Here is a 26903-nt window from a genome sequence, read left to right as displayed (position 1 = left end):
TCAGGGTTGGAAGGGACCTCAGGAGGTCATCTAGTCCAACCCCCTGCTTAAAGCAGGACCAATCCCCAGTTAAACCATCCCAGCCAGAGCTTTGTCAAGCCTGACTTTAAAAACTTCTAAGGAAGGAGATTCTACCACCTCCCTAGGTAACGCACTCCAGTGTTTCACCACCCTCCTAGTGAAAAAGTTTTTCCTAATATCCAACCTAAACCTCCCCCACTGCAACTTAAGACCATTACTCCTTGTCCTGTTCTCTTCTACCACTGAGAATAGTCTAGAACCATCCTCTCTGGAACCACCTCTCAGGTAGTTGAAAGCAGCTATCAAATCCCCCCTCATTCTTCTCTTCTGCAGACTAAACAATCCCAGTTCCTTCAGCCTCTCCTCATAAGTCATGTGTTCCAAACCCCTAATCATTTTTGTTGCCCTTCGCTGGACTCTCTCCAATTTATCCACATCCTTCTTGTAGTGTGGGGCCCAAAACTGGACACAGTACTCCAGATGAGGCCTCACCAGTGTCGAATAGAGGGGAACGATCACGTCCCTCGATCTGCTCGCTATGCCCCTACTTATACATCCCAAAATGCCATTGGCCTTCTTGGCAACAAGGGCACACTGCTGACTCATATCCAGCTTCTCGTCCACTGTCACCCCTAGGTCCTTTTCCGCAGAACTGCTGCCTAGCCATTCGGTCCCTAGTCTGTAGCTGTGCATTGGGTTCTTCCGTCCTAAGTGCAGGACCCTGCACTTATCCTTATTGAACCTCATCAGATTTCTTTTGGCCCAATCCTCCAATTTGTCTAGGTCCCTCTGTATCCTATCCCTGCCCTCCAGCATATCTACCACTCCTCCCAGTTTAGTATCATCCGCAAATTTGCTGAGTGCAATCCACACCATCCTCCAGATCATTTGTGAAGATATTGAACAAAACCGGCCCCAGGACTGAGCCCTGGGGCACTCCACTTGACACCGGCTGCCAACTAGACATGGAGCCATTGATCACTACCCGTTGAGCCCGACAATCTAGCCAACTTTCTACTCACCTTATAGTGCATTCATCCAGCCCATACTTCTTTAACTTGCTGACAAGTTATGCATATGCGTATGCATCCGATGAAGTGAGCTGTAGCTCACGAAAGCTTATGCTCAAATAAATTGGTTAGTCTCTAAGGTGCCACAAGTACTCCTTTTCTTTTTGTGAATACAGACTAACACGGCTGTTACTCTGAAACTTGTGTAATAGAGATCAAAACTGGCCCACTAACAGTCATGGAGACACTGCTGGTTTCATGTTGTGCGTGAACTGAATATGTTCATATGGATTCCATCGCGGTGGATCTGTGTGTTGTGCAGAAGGTAAACGCAATAATTTAGATAGCCACTCTGGCAATTGCAGGGGAAAGAAAGGAAGAGCTGGTGATTAAAGGGAGCTCCACGGGGGTAAAGATGGGCTGGCTTGAATAGAGGGGCCTGACACTCAGCCTTGAAGGCTGACAGAGAGACTCCAGTGGAAATACTCCAAAAGGTGACCCCGAGCCCAGCACAATTCAGGGGGAGGCTGAGGATAACCAGAGCTTCCCTTTGCAAGATAGAAATTGTTTCTCCCCCAAATACAAGAGTCTGGTGGCATCACCACTAGCCCAGGACATCATGTGAACCCGCTCAAAGCGTCTCTGTCTGCTTAGGAAAGTGAATGAAAGGATGGCCTGATGATACAGTGACATCTGCTGCAGCCCATGTGGTGTCACTGCTGGGGAGCTGGTTTGCTGTCGTATGTAGTTAGCTGGCCGGGGGCTAGTGAACCGATCAGCCATTTGATGAAAACCATTCTGGGAACATAGATCATGAAGAAATTTCTCCACCTACAAGACTAACACATGCAGAGCTGAGATGCAATGAAATGAGCAAGGAGCTCCTGTCTTTGGATGATGATAGAGAGCAACCAGAAATACAAAGTGAGGAGTGGAGATGAGACTGTAGAAGCGGGGGAAGGATTCATTGCTGTGTCTTGTGGCCTGAGGCACACTTCCATCTACACTCTGCCATGTTATGAAACTGTATGCGCCAAAGCTGCAGAGCCTGTAAGTGACTGGCTGACTGGCCCCCGTCTTCTCTCTTGCATGCACCAGCACTTGTTCTGCACTGCTTTTCTGCAAGCTGTCATCCAGCTATCATGAGCCAGCAGTAAGAGAGGAGTGTGGGTCATTTTTCTATAAATAATTCTATTTCTGTAATTAATCATCCCAACAGCTTCTAGAGCAGGGATCTCAAACTCAAATCACCATGAGGGCCACATGAGGACTAGTACGTTGGCCCGAGGGCCGCATCACTGACACCTTTTCATATAAAGATACAAAAGTCCCCCACCCTGCCCCCGGCCCCACCCCCACTCCACCCCTTCCATGAGCCCCTGCCCTGCATCTTCCCACCCATTCCCGGCCCCTATTCCAACCCCTTCCCCAAATCCCCATCCCTTCTCTGCCTCCTCCCGTGAGCACACGGCTCCCTGCTCCTCCCTCCTGGAAAGCGCTAAGTGCTGCCAAACAGCTGTTTGGCGGCAGGAAGTGCCTGGAGGTAGGCAGAGGAGCGGAGACGCGGTGCACTGGGGAGGAGGGAGGGCAGCGGGTGAGGGGAGCTTGGTGGCCGCAGGAAATAACTCCGGGGGGGCGGGGAGCTTGGCGGGCTGCAGCAAATAACCCTGCCAGCTGCGTGTTTGAGACCCCTGTTCTAGAGGTAGCTGGCAGAGCTTTGAGGGCTGTAGATTTCAGCACCTGTGTCCATTCCAGATCTCACACGTGCTTTGGGGTGTCCCCTGAATACACTATAAGATTGAAACTACCATTCACACGAGGTTTGATTGGACAAAGAACCCCACAGCTCTGCGGCTTAACCTGTGTGTGCACAAGTGGCTTTTCTCAGCTCGGTGTCTAATCGATGCTGCCGTGCCTTCTTTCTGCTCCTGCAAGGCCGTGTTTGCATCGCCCTTGCCTGCCTGCCTGGCCATCGTAGTCCCTTCTAAGGGGCTGTGCTACCTCGGTGCCATTGCCAGGGTGCATCCTTCCCTCCTCATTCTAGCAGCCCCAGGCTCCATCCACATTAAGATCTCTGGACAGATGCATAGTGACTAATCAAGTGGCAATTGCTATTTCTTGTTTTCTGGATACAGCTGTGTAATAAAGCAGAACCCTCCTGTCCAGAGTTTCTTCAGTCCTTGCCTACTTGGATACATGGTGGAACACTGGTTCACACACCTTTGAAAGCTGCAGGCACTCTGGCCACAGAAACCCCACAAGGCCCATCCTTGTTTAGGTCTTGGGCAAAACTCGCACTGAAGCCAATGTGAGACTTGCCTGCATAGGGGCCTCGGCTGGGTGCACACAGAAGCACCTTGGCTAATGCCTCAAGAAGAAGGCCAGCAGCCGTTCCGGGAAGGGAAGGGTTAGTGAATGAAGGCAGAGGAGAGGCTGCAGCGCTGATGATTGTGTAGAGGCTGGCGTATAGGTGGCACTGTGGGTTAATGCATGCAGCTCGTACAGTAGTAATTGTTCTACTGTGCAGTTCTGGGCCATAATCTGGCCATGATTCCCAGCCAGATGGCTCCTGTGAGCTCAACCAGTGGTCTCTTGTGAATGTATGTGTGTCACCACACAGCTTGGCTTGGTTGGCAGCACATTTAGGAGGGGCTCAGGATTGTGATGGTGCCTCTGAGAGGCATGGCTACCCCCAGGGATCAACCTGGACCTGCTGGATGGGGGTGGAAGGTGTTAGTTAACTTGCATCTCTGTGAGGGGAAAGACAGGGGTGAGTTAACATATGCTGCCTAAAACCCACCACCTAGTTCAGACAGACCGGCTGTGGGAGAGCTGGGATAGGGCCGAGCTCTTGCGATTGCTGACTCATCACTTCCAAGAGCAGTAATGGTCACTGAAGTAAAGGCATGAAATGTTTTATACTGCTGTCTTCAGCAATATCACCCATTTACAAGCAGGCAGAGTTCTGTGATCTCCTCTTACTACCCCAAAGAGCAGAGCTTAACTAGTTGTTGAAGTGGTTTGGTTTGGCCAGTGTTAGGTAGAACTGGGTCAGAGGCTGGTTTACAGAAATAACCCACACCAAGCTAGTGCTTTAGTTCAGGTTTCTTCTGCCTCCTCTACATCACATCCTATCCCAGTCAGCCACCTGCAAATGCAATAGCTGAACATAAAAACGGCCAGACTGGGTCAGACTAATGGTCCATCTAGCCCAGTACTCCGTCGTCTTACAACGGCCAATGCCAGGTGCCCCATAGGAAATGAACAGAACAGGGCAATGATTGAGTGATCCATCCTCTGTTGCCTATTCCCAGCTTCCAGCAAAAACAGGCTAGGGACACTCAGAGCATGGGATTGCGTCCCTCACTATCCTGCTTAATAGCCATTGATGAACCTACCCTCCATGAACTTATCTAGCTGCTGTATCAACTTTTGTTCTCGCAGTATAACGGGGGTGTACAAGTCCAGAGGCTCATGTCTGACCTGAGCCGAACAAGCTGTGATTCCGCTTGTTCCCCCCACTGTCAGGCCTCCCCTGAATTGAGTCGGTAACCCGTTATGAATGCTAACGCTCTGGTGAAATGCTGGCTGCAGGCTGCTCCTTCCTTAGAAACGACAGCGATTATGAATGAGGTGCCCGTTAAAAGAGAGGAGAGCGAGAGATTGAGCTGATATTTAGCCTCACTAAGCCTACAACTTGGCATCGGCTTACTGTAGTTTAGTTCTGAGCTCTGTTCATCAGCAGTGAACTCTGCCACTTCTGTTACCTGGTGGCGATTGTGGAGCCTGCAATGGAGCTGGGAACCCCCAAATGGCACCTGCTTATGTCACAGACAGTGGAGACAAGGAATGAAAAAAGCCAGAGCTGGATTTTAAGAGCTCAGCCCCCAAAAGCTCCCACTTAGGCACTTAAATAAATAGTCACCTTTTCCAAAGAGCTCAGCAGCCCCTCTTGTTCTCAAAGGGGCTGGAGGGGCAGGGTCCGCCATTGCTCTCTGAGAGCTGCTGGGGTCCAGGCCCTTTTGAAAATCCGACCATTGTGTGTAGGTTCCTAAAGGGGAGCTGAGCCCTGTGGATAACGTGGCTTGAATGACTGTGCTTGAGGTTCTCTGGTTTTAACTAGAGAACGCCACATCAGCTCTGAAAAGTCATCTCCTAGTTACTGCAAACTCTGAGCGGCATTTCTGGTCTATTTAATCTGTCGTACATGCTGTTGTGAGCTGGTGCCTCCTGCTGTGTATCTAGATTGTCAATCCCTTGTCCTACCTGACAGTCAAACCCCTGAGCCTCTCTGCGCTATGACTTCAGCCACAACAGGGCACTTAGTTACACCACCAGGTCCAGTCTGTAGCGCAGATGGGACCTGATCTACCTTTTAACCATGGCCCAGAAACTTGCTGAAGACTTACACACCCAACCCCTTCATGCTGAGACCTCAAGTGAGTTCTCCTACAACACCATGCAAGACCAGGCTTGACAATCCTGCTCTCTCTCAGGCAAGGGAAAAACAATTTTTGTTTGACAACACCCTCAAAGCTTCCTTCCCCCATCATTAAGAAGCAAGAAAGAGGATGCAGCGCCAATTCCCACCCCCCATGTCCCATTCCTGGCAGGTCACCTTAAGTTTCTTCAGGGCTGAATTTTAGCATGCCCTTAGGGTCAGATTTTTAAAGGTATTTAGGTGCCCATTTGCATCTTCAGGCATCTAAATACCTTTAAAAATGTGGCCCTTAGGGACAGGGCCATGTAACTGAGTCACCATCAATTTTAGTACGAGTCTGGAGAGCAATTAAGTGGCTAATATACAGTTGTCAAGGTTCCTCCCCCACTCTGAACTCTAGGGTACAGATGTGGGGACCTGCATGAAAAACCTTCTAAGCTTATCTTTACCAGCTTAGGTCAAAACTTCCCCAAGGTACAAAATATTCCACCCTTTTGTCCTTGGATTGGCCGCTACCACCACCAAACAAATACTGGTTACTGGGGAAGAGCTGTTTGAACACGTCTTTCCCCCCAAATTACTTCCCAAAACCTTGCACCCCACTTCCTGGACAAGGTTTGGTAAAAAGCCTCACCAATTTGCCTAGGTGACTACAGACCCAGACCCTTGGATCTTAAGAACAATGAACAATCCTCCCAACACTTGCACCCCCCCTTTCCAGGGAAATGTTGGATAAAAAGCCTCACCAATTTGCATAGGTGACCACAGACCCAAACCCTTGGATCTGAGAACAATGAAAAAGCATTCAGTTTTCTTACAAAAAGACTTTTAATAGAAATAGAAGTAAATAGAAATAAAAAAAAATCCCCCCTATAAAGTCAGGATGGTAGATACCTTACAGGGTAATTAGATTCAAAACATAGAGAACCCCTCTAGGCAAAAACCTTAAGTTACAAAAAAGATACACAGACAGAGATAGTTATTCTATTCAGCACAATTCTTTTCTCAGCCATTTAAAGAAATCATAATCTAACACATACCTAGCTAGATTACTTACTAAAAGTTCTAAGGCTTCATTCCTGGTCTGTCTCCGGCAAAGACAGAATGTAGACCGACACACACCCCCCCTTTGTTTCTCTCCCTCCTCGCAGCTTTTGAAAATATCTTGTCTCCTCATTGGTCATTTTGGTCAGGTGCCAGCGAGGTTACCTTTAGCTTCTTAACCCTTTACAGGTGAGAGGAGATTTCCTCTGGCCAGGAGGGATTTTAAAGGGGTTTACCCTTCCCTTTATATTTATGACAACAGTATATCTCTATATCACAAACAATTAACTTTTCTAAATTAGTGAACCACAGCCTATACCTGCGTAGGCCCTAATCCTGCAAATATTGAGTGCTGGGTAGTAAACGTGCTGCTGTGTAGTAAGCAGCTGTGAGATCAAACTCTTACCACTTTCTTCTATGTTGTGGGTCATGGCAGCAAAATATACACACAAATCTGCAGGATAGCTGATGACTTCAGCTGCTGGCTGGGGGATGGTTCATATGCAAATAGTGTGCGGTTCTTTATTTCGGTGGCCTGAGTATGCTTTTTCTGCATGATATGGATGGCTAATGCCACTGGCTTGCAGAGGTTATCATCTGCTACACGCATTTGTAAAGCCCCTGTCACACTGGGAATCTAGACGGCAGTTTACATGGCTTGTTCTCCGTGTTCGCCGAGGGTAAGACAAGAAGTACTCAGCTTAGTTTGTCGCGAGGTTAGGTTAGACACTAGGAAAAACGTTCTCACTCTAAGGATGGTTGAGCGCTGGAACAGGAGGGAGGCTGTGGGATCCCTGCACTGGACGCTGTTGGACAAACGCCTACAGTGTGTATGGTAACACCCATTGTTTCATGTTCTCTGTGTATATAAATCTCCCCACTGTATTTTCCACTGCATGCATCTGATGAAGTGAGCTGTAGCTCACGAAAGCTTATGCTCAAATAAATTTGTTAGTCTCTAAGGTGCCACGAGTCCTCCTTTTCTTTTTGCGGATACAGACTAACACGGCTGCTACTCTGAAACCTGTCCAGGAATACTCACTCCTGCCTCAGAGTTGGGAGAGGAACTAGACACCCTTTTGAGGTCCCTTCCAATCCTTTGTTTCTATGACAGGAGCAAAATACCAGGCTGATCTTTCCAGTCCCAACTCCCTTGCATTTTTATGAGGTCAAGATCCTTTTAAGCGCAGATTTCCCAGAATGGCTTTCTGTGCCATGTAGCAGTTAAATAGATAAATCAGGTGTTGAGGACTTACTGCAGTAACCAGTCATCCAAGCAATCGGTGCCTCTGCTGGCAGCAGTGAACTCAAGGCTGATGTGCTCTTGGGAGCAAAGACCAGGGTAGTGTCAGGGTCAGTTATTTACTCCCATGCATATAACACTCGGAAGGCTATGAGCCTCATTGGGCTGGATAAGTGGGCTCAACTCCCATTGAAATAAATAGGAGCTGTGGCTGTCTCCATTAGAGCTGATACAGTCCTATATTTTCAATGTTTTCATCAATGTTATTAAGTATTCTACTATTTAAAAGGTAGGGAAGCAGCATGGTCTAGTGGGCATAGACTGACCAGGTAGCAAGTGTGAAAAATCGGGGTGGGGGTGGTAATAGGGTCCTATATAAAACAAAGCCCCAAATATCCAGAGGTCCCGATAGTATTGGGACATCTGGTCACCCTTAGTGGGCAGGGCAGTGAACTGGGAGTCAGGAGACCTGGCTTCTAGACTCAGCTTTGCCAGACCAACTGCGTTACCAAAAACGAATCATTCATTTCTCTTGTCTGTACAGAACAGGGATAAGGATATGTCCCTTCCTTTGTAAAACGCGTTGAGATCTGTGAATGAAAAGAGCTAAGGTCCAGATAAGTGCGAAAGCAATGGGAGTTAGGTGTCCAATACCTTTGAGAATCTGGGTCTAAGTGTCATTGTTATGCTCTTGTGCTTTGGGATAGCTGGTACGAATTTTCCATTCTCTCTGTGTTATTTGCTATGGGATATACACAGAGTTCTGTGGGTATCCAAAAGCCAACTGTGGGTGCAAAACACCTACATTAGCAACAAAACTGTGCTAGCAATCATTGGTTTAAATAGTGATGGAGAATCTAGTGACAGACATTCAGGTGGTAAAGAGAAGTCTTGCAATACAAGGGTGATTTTAGAGCTAAAAGCTGTGTGAGTGGCAGAGAGAGCTCAGAAAGCTGACGCCAAAACAGATTTCATAGGCTCAATGCTAGATTGTAGCCCAATCTGCAAAAAACAAATTACACCAGACAGAGTCCAAGGCCCTTAAGAAACTATATAAATAGGACCCACTTGTGCAGGGGAGGTCTGCAACACACTGTTGTGCAGGCAGCATGCTGCACAGCAGTGCAGGGAGGTGCTGTTGTGGCTAAGGACAGTGCCTCAAACCCCTGCTTTGAACAAAATCACCATGGGATCTTTAATGCCCGCATGCCATAGAGACCCCTCATTTCAGAACGAAGCTAGCCAGCTGCTGCAGCACCGGAGGATGAGTATGGCGGGGCGCACGGCACGCTGGGCTTTGCAGTGCTGGCCGTAATACACAACAGTGTGTCTACACCTCGGGGATGGTGTGATTCCCACATCCAGCGCCACCTGGTGTTGCTCATCCCAGGTGACACTCACGCACCCAGTGGCCCCTCGCCCCTGCTCGACAGGACCCGGGTGGTGGGGTGGCACGGAGCCTCCTGCAGCTGCTCCTCCGGGCCAGCAAAGGGCTGCGCTGCCGAGGAATGGCGGGTGACCAAACTGCCTCTCTGGTTTGGCCCTCTATCCCCTGGCCCCAGCTGGGAACAGGCCGCATGGCGCAGCTGGAGGGAGGTAGCTGGGTGCCTGGTGCCCTGCCAGAGCGGGAGGTGAGAGGGGTCATGGGGAGCAGCTGGGGCCTGGAACCAGGAGGCTGATGGAGATCAAACCATCCTGGGTAGCCTCCGTCATCCTGTCCTAACCTCCCAACCAGAGCCCCAGGCCTTCCCCCGTCCTCCTGGCTGCCCGCACATGCCTGGATGGGGGGGACGGGCTCTGCCTGCTCTCACCACGTGCTGGGCGGGTCCGATGTGTTTTCTCATCAGTGAGAAATGAGCCATGTGGGGCTGCATGACATGCGGCGCGACTGGCCCCCAGAATCCTGGGCACTGGTCTTGGCTCTTGCCGAGCCTCACGGGAGCTGCTGGGAGGAGAGGCATTGGTTTATTTGGGGGTCCTAGTCTGAGGACCAGCTGAGGAAACGTGCCAGCGGGAGTGCAGAAGGGGGAATGGGTATGGCCTCCCCTTCTAAAAATAACCCTGTAGCAATAGCCCTAAGCAGTGCATAGCGCTCTTGTCCACTCATGCCATCCTTGCCATCTAGAGTAAGGATCAGGATCATATGTCCCCCCGCCCCATCCCATCACTGGTGGTGACCCCCTTGGGAGTTATTCATAACACACACCAGAGTTTCACATCACGTAAACAGTTTGTGAGGCTGTCACTTGCATTACAGTGGAAGAAAAATGCTGATGTCCCTCTTTTAAAAAAAAAAAAAAAAAAAAAAGCGGGGGGGGGGGGTAGCTAGCAAAAGCCCTGTCCAATTCTGAATAGCTAGTAAAAACAAACTAACTGCCAAGTCAAATAAATCAGATTCTACAAGAACATAATGTACCTTTGTTCTTTCTGCTTCTTGCTGCAGTGATGAAATGACAGACGATATTCCAATAGCTGTGGTGGGCTAACTGATAATGCTAGGCCACAGACGACAAAGTCTTGGCTTGATGATATGAGGTGTGCATTGAAGGTCGTTAATCAGGTGCAAATATATTAATCCAGATACATTCAAAGCTCAGAAGAAACAGGCGTTTGCCAAGGAGAACGTGTTGGTATTTGTAGAGAAACACTTATTTTCAGGCTTCTAAAAGGGTGTCTATAAATAAAGGAGACTAAGATGTTTTTTTCCCGAAAGACATGGCAGTGTTCTGTTAATGGGGGCTGGGAAAACTGCAGGAGCTCCAGTGTGTCCCACTCACGTTGCAGGTGGGGAGGCTTCTCTTTTACAGAATGACTGTGATATTGGACAACGGAAGTCGTTCCAAACAAACTGACGATGGTCCCTGCAACGAGCTAACTTCACACACTTTGAGTAGTCCCATTGAAGACAGTGGGGTTATTCAGTGTATAAAGAAAGCGTATTCATAGCTATTTGCAGGACCAGGCTCTAATTTGATACATTTCTAAGCCTTTCTATTCCCAGTGCAGGCATAGGCCCCTACTGCATTCATCTTGCTAGAATTTGACTAATATTTGAGTTTTTTTTCTCTTATAGCCACACACAGACAGATCAGTTCTCTTGCTTCCTTGTAATGCTAGTCCTACAAAACTTCATAGTGTCATTCTCTGCAGACCTGTATGCTGACCAGCCTACTCACCCTCTTCCTGCTGCACTAGAGAACATGTTCATTCTTATTTCACAGGGTAAGCTCCAAAGCAAACAGATATTAGTATTGGGCCTGGACGGAGCGGGGAAGACCAGCGTTCTCCACTCACTGGCCACAAACCATGTGAAGCGAAGTACAGCTCCCACAGAGGGCATCAATGCGGTCTGCATCAACACCGAAGAGGCCAAGATGGAATTCTTAGAAAGTAAGTGCGTGCATTTTAATAAGTACCATAAGGAAAGTTCTCATTATACTTAATGGGAGCTTTGCTTTAGGTAGAACGCTTAGACCCTTCATTTTTTTAACTATTTATTTATTTAGGAAGTTTAAACAAGTTTACAGATCCTTGCCATGTAAGTATCAGAAACAAAATAATCATTACAACAGAGAGTTTTTGTCTAAAGAGACATTATACAGGAATATAGTCATCAGATCTTTCTGTTTAACAGGGTGGTACCATATAAAGTGTGAGCATCATTACAACACCAACAACATGTCATTTCTGGTGATTTTATTAAATTGAGTGAAATCTCTCTATACAGGTATTTAACAGACCAGGCATGTCTATCAAATGGTACTTTTCCAAAAAAAAATGGACAGAGGTGCTGGTTTTTTTACAATAGTTTTTCTGAGTATAACGTAAAAGGTAACCAAATATCTATCTGTCCTGTCTATTTTGCTGGGTACATAGTTGGTGTATTAATTTTTTCATAATCAGAAGCTCCCTTTTTTTAACCATCCCTCTATAGACCCACCATTTTTAATCCTTCCAATTTCAGGAATGTGCTGTCACACTGTCCTCTGGGACACTGTGAAGACTGTACGGCTATGGTGCTTATTAACGGATTACATCTTTCTGCATTGTTCCTTGCTTAGGAAAATACATTGGCGTCAAAGTGCATGCACGTGTGCCCATATGCTAAATGGAAACATGGAGCCAAAGTCTTTTCTGGCATAGCTCCAGTGAAGTTACATTAGGGATGACTTTGGCTGAATGTGAGAGAATGCTAACATAACCCAAAACAGTGACACTGTTGAAGAAAGTTGTGTTTTACAGCTATGAATTAGTGTTTTTCACTAGAGAACGTGTCTAGCTAAGTATAGCGTTGGCACGAGGGCTGGGTAATCGCTCTAAGGCTAGGAAAGAATAAGGATCCTCTGATGTTTGTAAAGTTGAAAAACCACAGGAACGCTAACTGTTTTAATTCTTAATTACTGTTAAGCTGGTGTCCCTTTGAACTCTGGCTAATCCCTTCCTTCCTCCAGACCGTTCCTAGGGTGGACTCTGGATGCTGACTGAGTCTACAAACAAGAAGCTGCTGTGACCACTTTGGAGGTCTTAAAAACTTAATTTTCACTGGGAAAAATATACACTAGTTCAATGCATGAAAACAGTCTAAAAGCAGTTTTGTTTCTGGCTATAGTACGTTTGGGTTATTTATAATATCCGACTGAAACAGTTCCTTAACAGGGCCCTGATCCTCAAAATATCCACTGAGAGGTATTTAGCACCTGCACCTTCCATTGACTTGGAAGGAAGTGGAGGATGCTCTGGCTGAGCCCAAAGTATGCATTATATTAATATCCAAAGCAGTTTTGTAGAGTAGAATTGCTTGATTCAGGTGACTGGCAATACTTGACAGAACCTTTCATTTCAGAGTTGTCCTTTCCTATCCAGGCCTGGCTGGTAGTAACTGAAGTTTGTTGTTAACTGGTGGCTCTTTAGTGACCTCTGTGAAATGAGATGTCTTAGTTCAGTTTCTGTCAGTCAAATCTGTACCTCCCTATCTAATCTATTTACTTATCTGGCCTGTGGTATTTTGTGTTATGCATGCATATTGGCAAACCGTTAAAACGGCATTACCAAATCCAGTACACGTGTTCCAAGCACATTTTAAAAATACTTTAACAGATCATACCACCAAAAGGCAGGCCCAGCTGTAACCACAGGATTATCTCTACCCCAAATGTCTAGTTCTTACTATGTACCGTGGATGTGCTAGAGCTGTTAGAGAAAAGTTACACTTTCTTTTCTTGATAATTGAAAAGGTGTATTTTTTCCCCATGTTCTTTGTTCTGGAAACTACTGATCTGTTTTGACTAAAATTTAAGGGGAACAACATCATTCCCAGATGAAGAACAACCCTCCCTATATTCAGCCAGAACAGAAAAGCTTGACAAATTGTAAGCAACAGAATGGAAACCCTTATGTAACTTTGCTCATGCTCCACCTATAATAATAACTGAATGTACATAGAGACAGAGTTCTGTTCTCTAGAGTAGGAGTGGGGCGTGTTGGCAGGGCAATATATAGGAACTTATAGTGTTGCCTGTTTACTTCATTGGTGGATAAATAGAAGTTTGCTGTTCTGTCAGGCCACCATCTTTTATGAGAACTAAAAGGAACCAAGCAAACAGAAATCCAGTATTTAGAAAATATAGGGCCAGATTTTTAAAAGTATTCGGGTGCCTAGTGGGATTTTCAAAAGTGTCTGTGAAGGGTAGGTTGGTTTTTTAAATCAGCGATTTAAATCGGCAAGCAGGAAGCTTTGATTTAAATAATCAATTTTAATTTTGTTTTGTATTTGTACTTTTTAGTTGTATTCCTAAAGAGAGGCTGAGGTATATTTTGGTACTTTTTTGCTAACCAGGGGAATATACCATAGCTATACATAGTTATTTAAGCAATTATATAGCTTTGCTTACATTTACTGAGATTCTTAATTTTTACTTCTTTTTATCATGTTAGAAAATATGGACACGTTTCTTCTTTACTAGATGATAATTATTCGTTTACTTGTGATCTATGTCAGGCTGCATTTGGATGGAAAGTGGAATTCAGTTAAATGCACAAAATCCGCATTTTAAAATTGTTTTCTATTAGCTAAATAAAACTACCTTAAATGTACTAGATTCATGAGGGAAAAAAATTAAGCTGATCAAAACATATTTTGTTTTTAAAACTGATTTAATAAACAAAGGAAGTATGATCTGAAGCTAGTGCGTTGAACTGATTGTTTCTGGTCACCATGTCCTTCAAGATTTTAGAACTAGCAGATCTCAGTCTCTCATGCTTCAGTTTTATTCATAGATTGGTCAACAAACTTTCCTGCTTTTTCTGCTCCTGTTTTTTTCACTTTGAATGAGCTAGTCATTTAACTGAACTAATTGAATAAACTGAAAGAAAATATTGTCTCTGCACCGGCAGAAGAGGCTGCTGCTGTCTAGCACGTCAGCAACCTCTGCTTGGCCAGAGACTTGCACCAGTTCCATAGTCTGACTTTCTTTAAAACTTGGCAGCAAACAGGTATTGCTTGACTATTATTTTTTTTTTTATGTAATGAAAATGATTTAAATAGATTATAGTAAAGTTTAGGCCTTAACAGAAATTTTCATGATTTCAGATTTGTTTGAACAGATCATTTTTTTTAAAAGAAAAAGTATAACTTTAATAAAAAAATCGAGATATATTGATATATATATTTAAATCTCATTATCCACCTGGCTTTTTAGGCATTTAGGTGCTTTCAAAAATACCACTAGGAGCTTAAATACCTTTAAAATCTGTGTGCCACTGTGACACTATCTCCATAGCAATGAATGATGTGTCTGTGGGAGAGGCCACTGTAATATTCCAGACTGGGAGCATCTGACTCCTGGTGGTAGAGTAGGATTAAGGATGCAGCAGTCCTTAGCATTCATGAGGAAGAAGGGATTTATAGGGAGAAAGGATGGCCCAGTGGCTAGGGCAAGCCTAGGACTTGAGCGATCTGGGTAAATTCCTTGCTCTGACACAGACTCTCTGTGTGACTTTGGGCAGACCACTTAGGCTCTGTGTGTGTAACACTTAGGCTCCCCATCTGTGAAATGGGAATTATTTAGGGAAAGTTCTCTGGCCTGTGTTATACAGGAGGTCAGACTAGATGATCACAGTGGTCCCTTCTGGCCTTGCGGCCTATAAAAAGTTGGACCAATAGCACTTCCTTACTTGATGGAGGGGAGAGGTGCTCAGGTACTGTGATAATTGGGACCAGGTAAGTACCATACATTGGGAAAAAAACCGGAACTTTCTATGTAATAACTTTGCTTTCCTATGCGTCTGCATCCTCTCAATCCTGAAATACATTATCGGACTCTCAGATAACAGCTTCATAACTGATTACGTATCCGGTATAAGACACATAATTTTTAGTGACACAATTAGAATAAATCTTTTAAGCTTTCCCTTTGGAGCTTTGAAAACGGCTAGGGTGACTCTCCTTCTGAGGTCTCTGTTCTCAGAAGAGGCTGATGGGAACTAAAAATAAGCTTCTAGCTGCAAAAACCTTGCAGCATGTGCAATGCTTCTCCCAGTGGAAATAAAACATATTAAGATCAAGGGCCTGGTTTGCCACTCTAGTCTGGTGAAACTCCAGTGGGGAATTCGGGGGCAGTGTGGTTCCGGGTGAAAAGCTCCTGGGCTGGGGAACAAGGGACCTCTGTCCCCTCCTTAAAACAGGGAAGTCTCCTCCCTGGGGCAAAAAGTCTCCACTGCTTCCTGGGTGCCCTAATCCCAGCTGTTTTTCTGCAGTTCCCAAACCTTCCAGCCTCCCTCCACAACTTCTGTGACCAGGTCTGTGTTTTCAGAACAAAATTCCAGGACTTGCTGGAAATCTAGAAGCTGCATCAAACAGACTGACTTTCAAATCAATATAAATCAGGGATATCCTCGTGGCTGGTGTTATCTGTGTTTGTGTTTAATTCAAGGAATCCTTTTTCGAATATACCTGAAGCTGCTCCAGTATTTCTGGCCTGCACTGGACCCTGGCCCTTACCGCAGATTTTAGATCCAGCTTGGTGCCTAATACACAGACAGGGCCCTGCATTTAAGCAGACATGATCCCCCTCTGCCCCCGCAACAAGCAGCCAGCTGGTGAAGAATTCCATAATCATAACTCTGACTTTTCTGTTTCCTGGCACTGATATATATCACTGCCATGAAGTGCACCACTTTGACCAATACGAAGCATTAGGCAAAGGATTTGAAGTCAATTGTATGCTGATATCACAGGCCTGGTCTGCACTGGTGGTTTTTCTACCTTGAGTTAATTAATTGCCAGTTAACTCAAGATTGTGAACATCTTGGCCTGGTCTTCAGTAGGAGAAATGGTGTGTTCTTAACTTGAATAAGCTAACTTTTGGTCTGTCTTCACTGCACAGTTAACCTGGGCTCTTACCTGGGTGTTAGCCCAAATCCCTACCAGCCACACACAAAAGCCTCCCAGGTTCTAGCCTGTACCCTTAGGGGGTCACCTAGCCCAGGGTCCAAACCCCCTAAGGGTACAGGCTAGAACCTGGGCTCCAGTTTAACTCAGGCTAGAATTCTTCCACTTTGCCGTGAGCATGCAGGTTAAATCCCCCAAGTGCTTATAGTCCTTCACTGCCTTCCCACAGTGTCCTCCGAAGGATAGACAAGTGCTCCCACGATTGACAGGGCAGGACAGAGAGCCATGGGCTGTGCCCCCAGTCACATGGGAATTCTAGTGTGTCACCGCACCGAGAGCCAGGGGCTGTGCCCCCAGTCACACACACGGGTGAATGCAGAAACAGCGAGGACTCAAGAACGTGGGAAAGGCTTTGCTGTGGGGATGCTCACACCCAGACTAGGCTAATCCAGCTGCTCAGGCTTGGGGGCCAGTCACCCAGGTTAACTATGCAGTGAAGAGAGAGCCCAAGATTTTACTTCACGTTAGGCCTAGTGTAGATTTAAAAGCTTTACCCGCACTGCTGTGTCAATGAGGAGTGTGGCTTTGTTGACATAGCGAGACCAGTAAACACCCGAGTGTAGAGGCAGTTATACTGGGATCAAAGTGTTTATGCTGAAGTAGCTTGTGTTCGTTCTCTGAACCAGAGGCATAGTTGTGGCGTCGGGGAAGAAGCTAAGCTAGCACCATCTGCCATTGCCCGTCCACCCAAAAGTCGGGGCCCACCCAAACGTCCACTCCTAGCCACGCCACTGCTCTGAACTGGCATAAGCTATACGAGTAGAAGCACTTTTATACCAATAGAGCTGTGCCCACAGCAAGAGGGCTTTGCCAGTTTAACTAAGTTGGTGAGTTAAACTGGCAGAACCTGTAAGTGTAGCCCACACCTGAGTTAAGAACACACCTTTTGTCCTAGTGAAGGCACCCCTTTTGAAAGGCTCATTTGTTCTAGGCTACAAACGATTGTCATTTGTCTCAGGAAAATGGCTCTGCCAAACTACAAATGCTCAGTGTGTTAAAGTACCTCGAGTTAATTGTACCTCAGGTTAACTGACTGTCTAAGGTCTGGCGAAGACAAGTAAAAACAAGCTGCCTTTTCCAGGCCTCAGTTACTACACAGTAGTACCCAAGATGGCTGGTCTCATGTGTAAGGGGAACTGATCCTTGTTCCACAATTGTGTGAATACCCTGTGAGTTCAGATATACAAATACAATGCAGCAAAACCACTGCCAAGGTGCCAGGCGCATCCCAGGGGTTGTGGTGATACCACAACCCATGTGAACCACACACATGCCGTTAGAAGCCAGTAAGGTGACTGTGTGTTTAGCCTTATAGTCCAGGCTTACCTCTGTAGTAATATGTATAATAGCCTAACCCTGTATCCCAGTTGTACACCCAGTTGAAGTCTGTGGAAATCTGGATGCACAGTGGGTGCAGGATTGTGCTTACTCAGGGCATATACTGCTGTGTCCTGCCATACGGGAGAACCCAGATCTTATTCCTAGCTCTGTCGTCACACTACCCTGCGGAGCAGATATGGGAGGGGCTTTGGAAGCCATATGCCCAGACCTAGGACTTGTCTACACTACCACTTAAGTGAAAAAGCCACCCCCTGAGCGATGCAAGTTACATCGACGTAAAGCGGTGTCCACACCATTGAGGTGGAGTAATTATGCCGACATGAGAGCGCTCTCCTGTCGGCATGGCACGTCTTCATCAGGCGTGCTACAGTGGCGCAGCTGTGCGGATATAGTGTGGTGTAGACTAGCCCTGCAGCAGTGCCTCTTGCCATTCGGCATCAGTTTGTCCAGCTGGGCTCCCCCGGGAGAGCAGCTTCTCTGAGCGAGGAGGGGTTGGTGCTGCGACAGGCACCTGGGGCTGGGAAGTGTCAAGCAGAGTAGAAAGGTGGGATATGAACATGGGACAGAACTATTGCTGGCTCTGACATTGACGCACACCAGCTTCTCATCTAGAATTGTCCTCCCAATTAATGAGGTGATTCTAGATCCTACCAAAGTCATCTGGCAGACACCAGCCTCCATCACACCATCCAGCAACAGAGTGTTTTAAAAAAACAAAAACCCTACATCTCCACCCAAAGAGGCAGACTTTGTTTTCAACATCTGCAACCCAACTCCATCATAGCGGATGTGGTTAATGCACGAAGCAAGCAATATGATGCCAAGTCAACTCCATACAATGAGGCTTAGCAAGATGGCCTATTCATCGACAATATTACTGTTTAGAGTCATAATTACCAAACTGACATGGCCAAATACAATTTTATTAATTATGGGAAACCCAATGTGTTTCTGGAACATTACTGGAAACACAAAAAGAACAGATTCAGACCATTCTTAGAGATGGTCAGTTAATAGCCAGACTGGTCCTAGAGACAGCACTGGATGTAGCTGTTACAGCTGCCTGCCCAGTCTCCATGACAGTGGTACTGAGGCAGGTTGTGTTGTTTTTGTTTTTTGGGCTACACCTCTCTAGATTGCCCAAAGAGCTACAGACTTCCAGTTTGAAGGGCCAAACTCTTTATGGAGAAGACCGATTTTCTCTCCGCATCCTGAAGGATTCTCAGACCACGTTACAGCCCTTAGGAATCTACATTGTGAGACAGAAGAGAAGATATACCTCTCAACCACAATACAGGTCACAATCTTCTCAACCCCCACCATTTCAGTGCTATGAGCCACAGTGTAAGAGGCCCAGGGCTCAAAAGTGGGAACAGGCAGCACCCCAGTCTGTGACCTCTCAAACTGCCTCTTATAAGCACTTTTGATGAGCTGGTTGAGGGCCTGAACAATGATACCTTACAGCATCAGCTGCCATCTGTATACCTGTCACGCCACTCAGAAGTCACCTTGCCCTACTTCACAGCAGTTAGGACCAGCTCTAAAGCAAGGAGATTGATTTCTAGCCCTGAACCTACAGGGTGCCTACTTCCATATCTCAATACAACCATTGTACAGCAGATTTCCTACTACTTACCTTTGGGGCAGGATCATTTTCAGCACAGACTGCTCCACGCAGGGTATTCTCCAAGGTTCTCTTCATTGTAGTGGCATGCTAACCCCGGTACAGTGACTAGACTTTATCAGCATCAACTTTGATGCAGTACAAGCGACAGTGTTCCTCTCGCTACCCATATTCACCACCCTGGGACACGTCTCCCTAATACACTGGGGAAATCACCTACACAACCACAAGGTTCAAGACAAATGGCCGTCCACAGAAATGAGCTTCCATATCACTCTTTTGGGGCTAAGGGCTGTCGGGAGTGCCTGGGCACACTTTCTGCCTTTCATCAAAAACAACACACAAAGGTCATGATGCGCTTAATGTGACCTGTATGTTTTGTATAAACCGCCAAGGAGCTGCCAGATCTCCCTCCCTCTACAAGACAGCACTCAAACTTTGGAATTGATGCACCCATCACAATATGCTCATCTCAGCTGTCTATCTACTAGGGATACAGAATGTCACAGCCAACAGTCTCAGTTGCAATTTTCTCACGACAAGGGGTGTGTACTGAATTCAGAGGTGCTCCAAGATATAGCCGCCCTTGTTACTGCTCCAGGGCCGGCCTGGGGAAACATTCACTGGCAGTTGCCCTCATCTTCCCACGGGACAGGGCCCACTTGTATGTCTCTTCCCAGTTTCCTACTCTATCCAAGATTCTGTTGAAAATTCAATGAGACAAAGCAAGAGTTATTCTGATTACCCCTCTTGACCATGACAAGTCTGGCTCCCTTACCTGACACAGATGGCAATATGCCCTCCTGTTTCTCTTCAGCCCATCCCTCACCCGCGCTCTCAAAACAATGGGCTAACTCTTCGCCCCAACCTGCGGGTCCTTCGCCTCCAGGCTTGGCTCCTTCTTAGTTCCAAGGCTTAGAGGCAGAATGCTCTGACAAGCTGAACGTGTTGCAACACAACCAAAAGTTGACCGCTGACATATCTACAAAATGGAAACGACTCCAAGTTTGCGTCATTTCAAACACACAGACTCAACCTCATCTTTCCTCCCTCTGATTTTGCACTACATTTTAAACTCTCACTCAGCTTCCTTAAGGTTCATCTTGCAGTGAAATCGGCTTCCCACTTGGTGTTTGCTCACCCACTAATGCATAGATTCTTTAAGGACATTGGGAATCTCTTCCCGCAGGTGACACCACCCGCTCCAGCCTGGGACTTTAATCTAGTTCTCAGGGCTTTGACTAGACCTCCCTCCGAGTCCAGGGCAACTTGTTCTCTCTTACACCTGTCCATGAAAACAGCATTACTAATTGCCATCACCTCAGCTAGGCACATAGGAGAAATCCATCATTCACGGCCTTTGTCTTTTAAAAAAAAAAAAAAAAAGTAACTCTAAGGCCATATCCCAAGTTTCTCCCTACTTTCTCTGCACTTTTCATATGAATCAACAGATCGGTCTCCCTCTTTTTTCCCAAAGCCACATTGTGACAACTGGGAGACAATTGTGCATATGTTAGATATTAGAAGGACATTAGCATTCTACTTGGACAGGACTAAGGACTTCAGGAAATCCCCTAAACTCTTCCTTTTGTCCACAGAAAGATCCAAAGTCTCTGTGATATCAGCTCAAAGACTATCCAAATGGGACTCTAGTTGCATTAATCACTTATCAAGGGTGCTACTTGCTTCCATCCAGAGTCCATATGCACTCCACGAGGTCATTTTTTACCTCAATCACATTCCATAGGGATACCCCAACCTCTGTCCATACTTTCGCAGAACGTTATGCGATCACTGAAGATTTGGCTGCTCACACCATCTTTGACTCCATAGTACTCTCTGTAGTAAAAGACTCCACTTCGAAGTCCCAGCCTCCAGTGGTGGGTGCTGCTCGGGAGTCACCTACCGTGGAGCACCCATAGGAACACGACACGAAGAAGAAGAGGAATTTACTCATCTTGTGCAGTAACGATGGTTCTTCGAAATGTGTGTCCCTATGGGTGCTCCACAACCCACCCTCCTCCCCTCTACTTCGGAGCCCTCTATAGGGCTCTGCAGTAGAGAAGGAAGTGAGGTGGGGGGTTCGCCCATGCAGGGCTAAATAGCCTCGAGGCAGACCATGAGGGAGGGAGGGCACATGCGCGGGCTCAATGGGACACTGCTATCAAAAATATCTGACTAGAGGCGCAGGGGCACTCAGACACCTATAGTGGAGTACCCATAGGGACACACATCTTGAAGAACCATCGTTACTGCACAAGGTGAGTAACTTCCTCATCTGTGTATTACCTCAGAGTGATTGTGAGATTCAGTCAGGCCTACGTTTGTAAATGTGCAAGCTCACTTTAGGTAGCCACCATGAAGCCTGATTTGCAGAGGTGCGAAGCACCCACAGCCTCCATTCTAATCAGCTGGAGTTTTGCACCTCAGAAAATCAAGCCCTAGATGTCTTATGTTGGAAGGGCAGGGGCCCAACTCAGTGACCATTTGTGAAGTATTTGGCCCCCATGTTTGCAAAGCATGCTATAAATGCAACATATGTATAGTTGTAATAATCCACAGAGGCGTTCTGTTGTTCAGCACTCTGTTAGTAACTGGTTGAAATTCTACGGCCTGTGTTAATCAGGAAATCAGATTAGATGTTCTAATTGTCCTTTAATATATTTACATCAACCTCCACTAGAGTATTGCACTGACTTTGAAGTTTGCCTAAGAGGAAGCTTGTACATTCTGATCCTCTGGTCGCTTAAAAGAGTGGATCAGGCGAGCTGCGCAGAGTGGCAGTGCCTGATCACACCTGTGCCTTGTACTGGCCAGCTGCTCCCACTGAAATCCAGAGGCAATGCAAAGTCCACTTTGCAGATAGGAGCAGGCTGAGCTCAGTTGTGTTACTGGTGGTGACTCAGCTGAGTAGTTGGGAAGTACAGTGTTGCAGCCCTTGTATTGCAGACAGCTTTACTCAGGATCCAGAAGATATTGGGGTCAGTAAAATGTATCCTAAGCAAGGATTTTCACCTAGTGTACAGGAATCTCCTTCCTTAGAAGTTTTTAAGGTCAGGCTTGACAAAGCCCTGGCTGGGATGATTTAATTGGGGATTGGTCCTGCTTTGAGGAGGGGGTTGGACTAGATGACCTCCTGAGGTCCCTTCCAACCCTGATATTCTATGATTCTATGAATAGTTCTGTGAGTTCACTGGGATTTTCTTCTTAAGCACCTATGGCTGTGCATCTTGACTGGAGTAGGGAGGGCTCAGCACTTCTGAAAAAACAGATCCTGGGTGTCTCAAGTCAGATCCCCAAACCAAGAGACCCCCAGAATTAGAGGTTCTTCTTCGAGTGCTGACCCTGTGGGTGCTCCACTCCAGGTGACAGTGCATCCTGGCGCTGTTGATCGGAGATCTTTGGTAGCAGTGCCTGGTCGGGATGCACGCGCTCAGCTGCTATCTCGCGGTGTCATTAGAGTCTGCCTGAGCACCCCCCTCAGTTCCTTCTCAACCATCCTCAGCTGAAAACGGGAGTCGGGGCAGTGCTAACCTCTTCCCTGGTCACTGAAGGAAATAAGTAGAAAGAAATAGACATAGTTAGCTAGATATATCCCAGTTCTCTCCCTTCCTTTAGAATAGTTTGTTAGTTTAAAAAAAACCCACCAACTTTTCTCTCACGTTCGTCTCCTGTTGAGACTTCCCCCTGGGCAATCATACTTCCATGATGCCGGAGTCCCCAGGCTTTAAGAAATGCAGCTCCTGCAAGGAGCCTATGCTGCAGTCTGACGGGCACTCACTCTGTGTGAAATGTCTCCGCGAGACACACGTCCCTGCCAAGTGTCTCCACTGTACCAACCTGAAAACTAGGAGAAAGCTCTGCAGCCGTCTATGGAGACGGGCGGTGAACCCTCTCCCTTGCGCTCCCAGGCTAAGTCAGAACCGATCGGGAGCGTGGCTTCACCCTCTCAGGCGAAGAGGCAGGAAGCCCCAATGTCTCCGCGCAGAGACCTTCAAAAGGGTAAAGGGTCTCCTCTGAGATCTTTACTCTCAGTGCTGACAGCACCAAGAGCAGACGCCTCCGGCCACCCCAGCACCCCAGCCGCGGCTCACACCGGGCGCAAAAGCAGGGACTCGACTTTCCACAGCGGGACGTTCTCCTCAGCACCGGTCCCGCCGGCACCGACGATGGACCCGGTGCTGGCAGCATGTTCCACCGCCGAGCCTGCCCGTCACCCCCGCAGCAGACGCGGAACCTCTGCAGGGCTCCTACAAACGGCCTGTGGCTCCCACTAAAGCTAAACAAAAGTCGCTGCGGGCTGCTGCTCGTGCTCCGCAGCTCCGCAGCCCAGGGAGCATCAGCAGGATATCTCCGTGGCCCCTGAGCCTGACTCTCCACTCCTCGACATGGAGCACTCACTGTTTGAACACCCACTCTCACCACCCCGACCTGGCTGCCTTCACTGACAGCGAGAACAACATGCAGCAGCAGGCAGAGTTCTCCCCGCCTGATTCTCCTCCTCCACCGGAGCCATATCTGTCTCAAGGCACAGCACCTCACAAGAACCAGCCTCAGTTTCCCTACTCTGTCCCCCTGTGGGTGGGGCCCCACTTTTCCTACCCTATGCCCTGGCCTCAGTGGCATGATATGCCCTTGGTCAGCTCCTGCCACCACTCCTCCTCATGCCCCTTCCACCAGACCGCAAGCCCGTTCTGCGCCTCCGTCTCCAGCAACATCTACATCTAGAGCTCCTAAACCCCTTCTTGAAGATGTTGGCTATGAACCCCTCCTGGATTTACTGGCTCCTGCCTCTCCATCAGCCGCAGATGAAGCCCTCATGCCTCCACCTCCACAAAATGTGGATGATTTTAAGCAATTCCAGGAACTCTTCAATAGGGTGGCACTCAGCCAGGACATTCCTTTGGAGGAAGTCCAGGAGACACAATACAGATGCCTCAAATTGTCCAATTCTCTGCGCCCTCAAAGATCGTGCTACCCATAAACAAATTCCTCCTAGAATCAGCTCCTAGACCCCTGCCTCCATCCCACCAACATGCAAGAAGGCTGAATGTAAATATTATGTTCCCACTAAGGAGGTAGATTTCTTATTTTCCCACCCACAACCCAACTCTCTTGTGGTGGATGCAGCGATACACAGAACGAAACAGCCACAATACCAGCCCACTCCGCAAGTCAAGGACCTCAAACGCCTTGACCTCCTGGGCTGCAAGCTTTATATCTCCTCTGCACTACAATTTAAATTACAAATTATTCCGCCCTCCTCGCAAGCTATGACTAGGACAACTACTACAAGCTCTTTGATTTTGCCTCCCATATCCCGAAGGACAGGAGAGCGGACTTTTAAGTCAGTCCCTGTCGAAGGTCAGTTGGTGTCCCTGGACATGGCGGACCCAGCAGCCCGCACTACTGCGACTGCGGTGGTGATGCGCAGGTCTTCCTGGCTGTCTGCGTCCGGTATCCCCAAAGATCTGCAGACCACCAAAAAACTAAAGCGACCAAGTCCTTCACACTATGAAAGACACCCTGCGCACACTAGGGATATACTCGTCCCTCCCCAGGAGACAACGGTATCAACCTTGTCAGAGGCCCTGCACACAACAATATCACCGGCCCCAGCCCAGACTTATGATATTGGGAGAAACCGCAACAGACCTCCTAGGCGCAGACAAAACCACACGCAACCAGCTACCTCCCACCCATCGGAAAACAAACAGCAATTTTGAAGTGCTGGTCGGGGGTCTGCACGACCACCCCTTGACTCCGCCACCTATTTGCCCATTTGGCCGCCCCCTCTAGGTTTTCCACCATGCCTGGCAACAGGTCACCCAGGACCGCTGGATCCTGGAAATAGTTCAGTCAGGTTACTCCATCCCTTTCATACCCTGCCCACCCGCCCACCGTTCCCCCTCCCTCTTCAGGGACCCCTCTCACGAGCATAGAAGTGGCTCATCTTCTACAGCTAGGTGCATTGGAGTCTGTACCAACGCAGCATCGGGGAAAAGGCTTCTACTCCCGCTACTTTCTGGCCCAAAAGAAAGGCGGGGGATGGAGACCTATACTAGACCTACGCCGACTCAACACATTTATACGTGTACAGAAATTCAAGATGGGCACATTGGGCACAATAATACTTATGCTGGAACAAAGGGACTGGTTCACAGCCCTTGACCTACAAGATGCCTATTTCCACATATCCATTCATCCAGCACACAGACGCTTCCTGCGATTCTCACACGGACACAACCACTTTCAATACAGAGTACTTCCATTCGGTTTTTCCACAGCACCAAGAGTATTCTCCAAGACCCTAGCTGTAGTCGTGGCCCACCTCTGCAAACACGGGATTATACTTTTCCCCTACTTAGACGACTGCCTTATCAAAGGTGGCACGTACAACGAGACGTTAAAAGCGACACGTTTTACCATCTTCCTCTTGTTATACCAATAAAATAAAAACCAGCCGGATCTTATTAAAGGGGAAAAGGCAAAATGCCACATTTATTGTGAATACAGAAAGAATCATAGTAAGCTGTTAGTTATAGCTATAACATTCCATTCAGTTTCATATTTATTCACACATTCATTCATACACACACAGGTTCTGCAAGGTTGTTATCATAGTTACCAGCCTTAGAGTTGCTCATGCCAAGCCACTGGCCAGGTGGCCTGGACATGAGGAGGGAGCAGGACCTTGTCAGATGCTCATCTGACGCTCCTGGAAGTTGGTTTGCAGAATCAGACCCCAAAGTTCTCACTTTCTAGAGTCCATTTTTATAGGAATTTCTTCCTATGCGAGTCTATGGGAATTGCTTCATCATGCTGTTGTTGAATCAATCAGCAGATGGCACATTCCGGACGGCTCCGTGCTGCCAGCTGTTATCTTGTTCTTTGGTTCTCCCATTCTTGAGGCTGTTGGGTGGATTCCAGTCTGCCCTCCGGGGGTCCTCTGGTTATTTCCACTTGACGCCTTCTTCAGCCGATGGACACTGGATTCTTAGGCTGGCACCTCCCTGATCATTCAGTTATTATCCACATCAAGCATCCATTCACGTACATCCTCTATCTCTCTTTTAATCACAATTGTTAACAAAGCGAGATGAATACAACAAAAGGGCGGGGAGTCTCTGGGTGCTGTTTCTGTTGTTACAGAGTATTGCTTTGAGTCTCTCTCTGTGTGAGTAGTTGTTGTTACAAAGAATTGCTTTGAGAACAGACTCTGTCTTAGAATGTACTAACACAATTAGCAGCTGGCAAGTTTCACACATAGAGGGAGAGAAACAGTACCAAAAACCAAGAGACCTCTTAATTAGTAATACCCTGGAATTTAAACTATGGGGAATCAAACTCATTTGTGATTTTAATACAGAACTTCTTTAATATGGTCCAACACTCTTCCACACCATCCACATTCCCCAGTACTCATGCTCACCACGGACGCTTCCCTGATAGGCTGGGGAGTGCACCTAGGGGAACACACGATGTTCTATAGCTCAGAGCAGTCAGGTATGCCTGCCTTCACTTTCTCCCCATCGTAAAGAACAAATCAGTTTGGATCCTGATGGACAATAGAGCATGTATGTTCTACAGCAACGGGCACGGGGGAGCACAATCGCACTCCCTCGGCACAGAAGCCATCCGGTTATGGAATTGGTGCATACAACATCACATCGAAATCACCGCTTCCCACCTGCCTGGGTGTCACAACACTACCACTGACACACTCAGCG

The 26903-nt window shown here is 47.2% G+C and overlaps 1 protein-coding gene and 1 long non-coding RNA gene across 3 annotated transcripts in view; one reads left to right on the top strand and one right to left on the bottom strand.

Moving 5' to 3' along the window:
• Positions 1-10981: 10981 nt before the first annotated feature.
• Positions 10982-26903, top strand: part of ARL9 (ARF like GTPase 9) — a 19799-nt gene continuing 3877 nt past the window's right edge. Inside the window, exon 1 of the mRNA XM_074950264.1 lies at positions 10982-11149. Coding sequence (XP_074806365.1) covers positions 11134-11149 — 16 coding nt within the window. The 5' untranslated portion in view covers positions 10982-11133. The remainder of the gene's footprint in view (positions 11150-26903) is intronic.
• LOC141986120 (uncharacterized) overlaps positions 22350-26903 on the bottom strand; it is a 21471-nt gene continuing 16917 nt past the window's right edge. For both annotated transcript variants that reach the window (XR_012639208.1, XR_012639209.1), the window contains one exon: positions 22350-22721. This is a non-coding gene — a long non-coding RNA (uncharacterized LOC141986120). The remainder of the gene's footprint in view (positions 22722-26903) is intronic.

This window comes from Natator depressus, chromosome 4 (assembly GCF_965152275.1).
Source record: "Natator depressus isolate rNatDep1 chromosome 4, rNatDep2.hap1, whole genome shotgun sequence".
Taxonomy (NCBI): domain Eukaryota; kingdom Metazoa; phylum Chordata; order Testudines; family Cheloniidae; genus Natator; species Natator depressus.
The sequence above is the reverse complement of the archived record's forward strand: the minus strand, read 5'-3'. Positions and strand labels throughout refer to the sequence as shown.